Source organism: Penaeus monodon, chromosome 23 (genome assembly GCF_015228065.2).
Source record: "Penaeus monodon isolate SGIC_2016 chromosome 23, NSTDA_Pmon_1, whole genome shotgun sequence".
NCBI classification, from domain to species: domain Eukaryota; kingdom Metazoa; phylum Arthropoda; class Malacostraca; order Decapoda; family Penaeidae; genus Penaeus; species Penaeus monodon.
The window spans coordinates 41,057,049-41,057,270 of NC_051408.1; the positions used below are offsets into that span (position 1 = coordinate 41,057,049).

General features: G+C 68.0%; 1 protein-coding gene across 1 annotated transcript in view; it reads right to left on the bottom strand.

Annotated features, from left to right (window-relative positions):
* LOC119588307 overlaps window positions 1-222 on the bottom strand; it is an 8,087-nt gene that overhangs the window by 5,636 nt on the left and 2,229 nt on the right. The window contains exon 5 of the mRNA XM_037937000.1: window positions 39-222. Within this exon, the coding sequence (XP_037792928.1) occupies window positions 39-222 (184 nt within the window). The remainder of the gene's footprint in view (window positions 1-38) is intronic.

The window sequence follows — 222 nt, forward strand, 5'->3', positions numbered from 1 at the left end:
CGCCCATCCCGGCACCAAACCCCTTTCCCAAACCTCACCTGTGCAGGCGTGCCTCACGAGGTTATCGAGGAAGACCCCCTCGGACTGCCTCGGGATGTGCTCGCCGACCTCGAGGCTCAGAACCCAGTCGAACCTCTCGCCGACGTCCGCGCGGCGAGCGAGGTTCAGCCGCCGGATTCGCCCGTGGCTCAGGCGGCTCACGTTGGCTGCCGCGTCCCAACC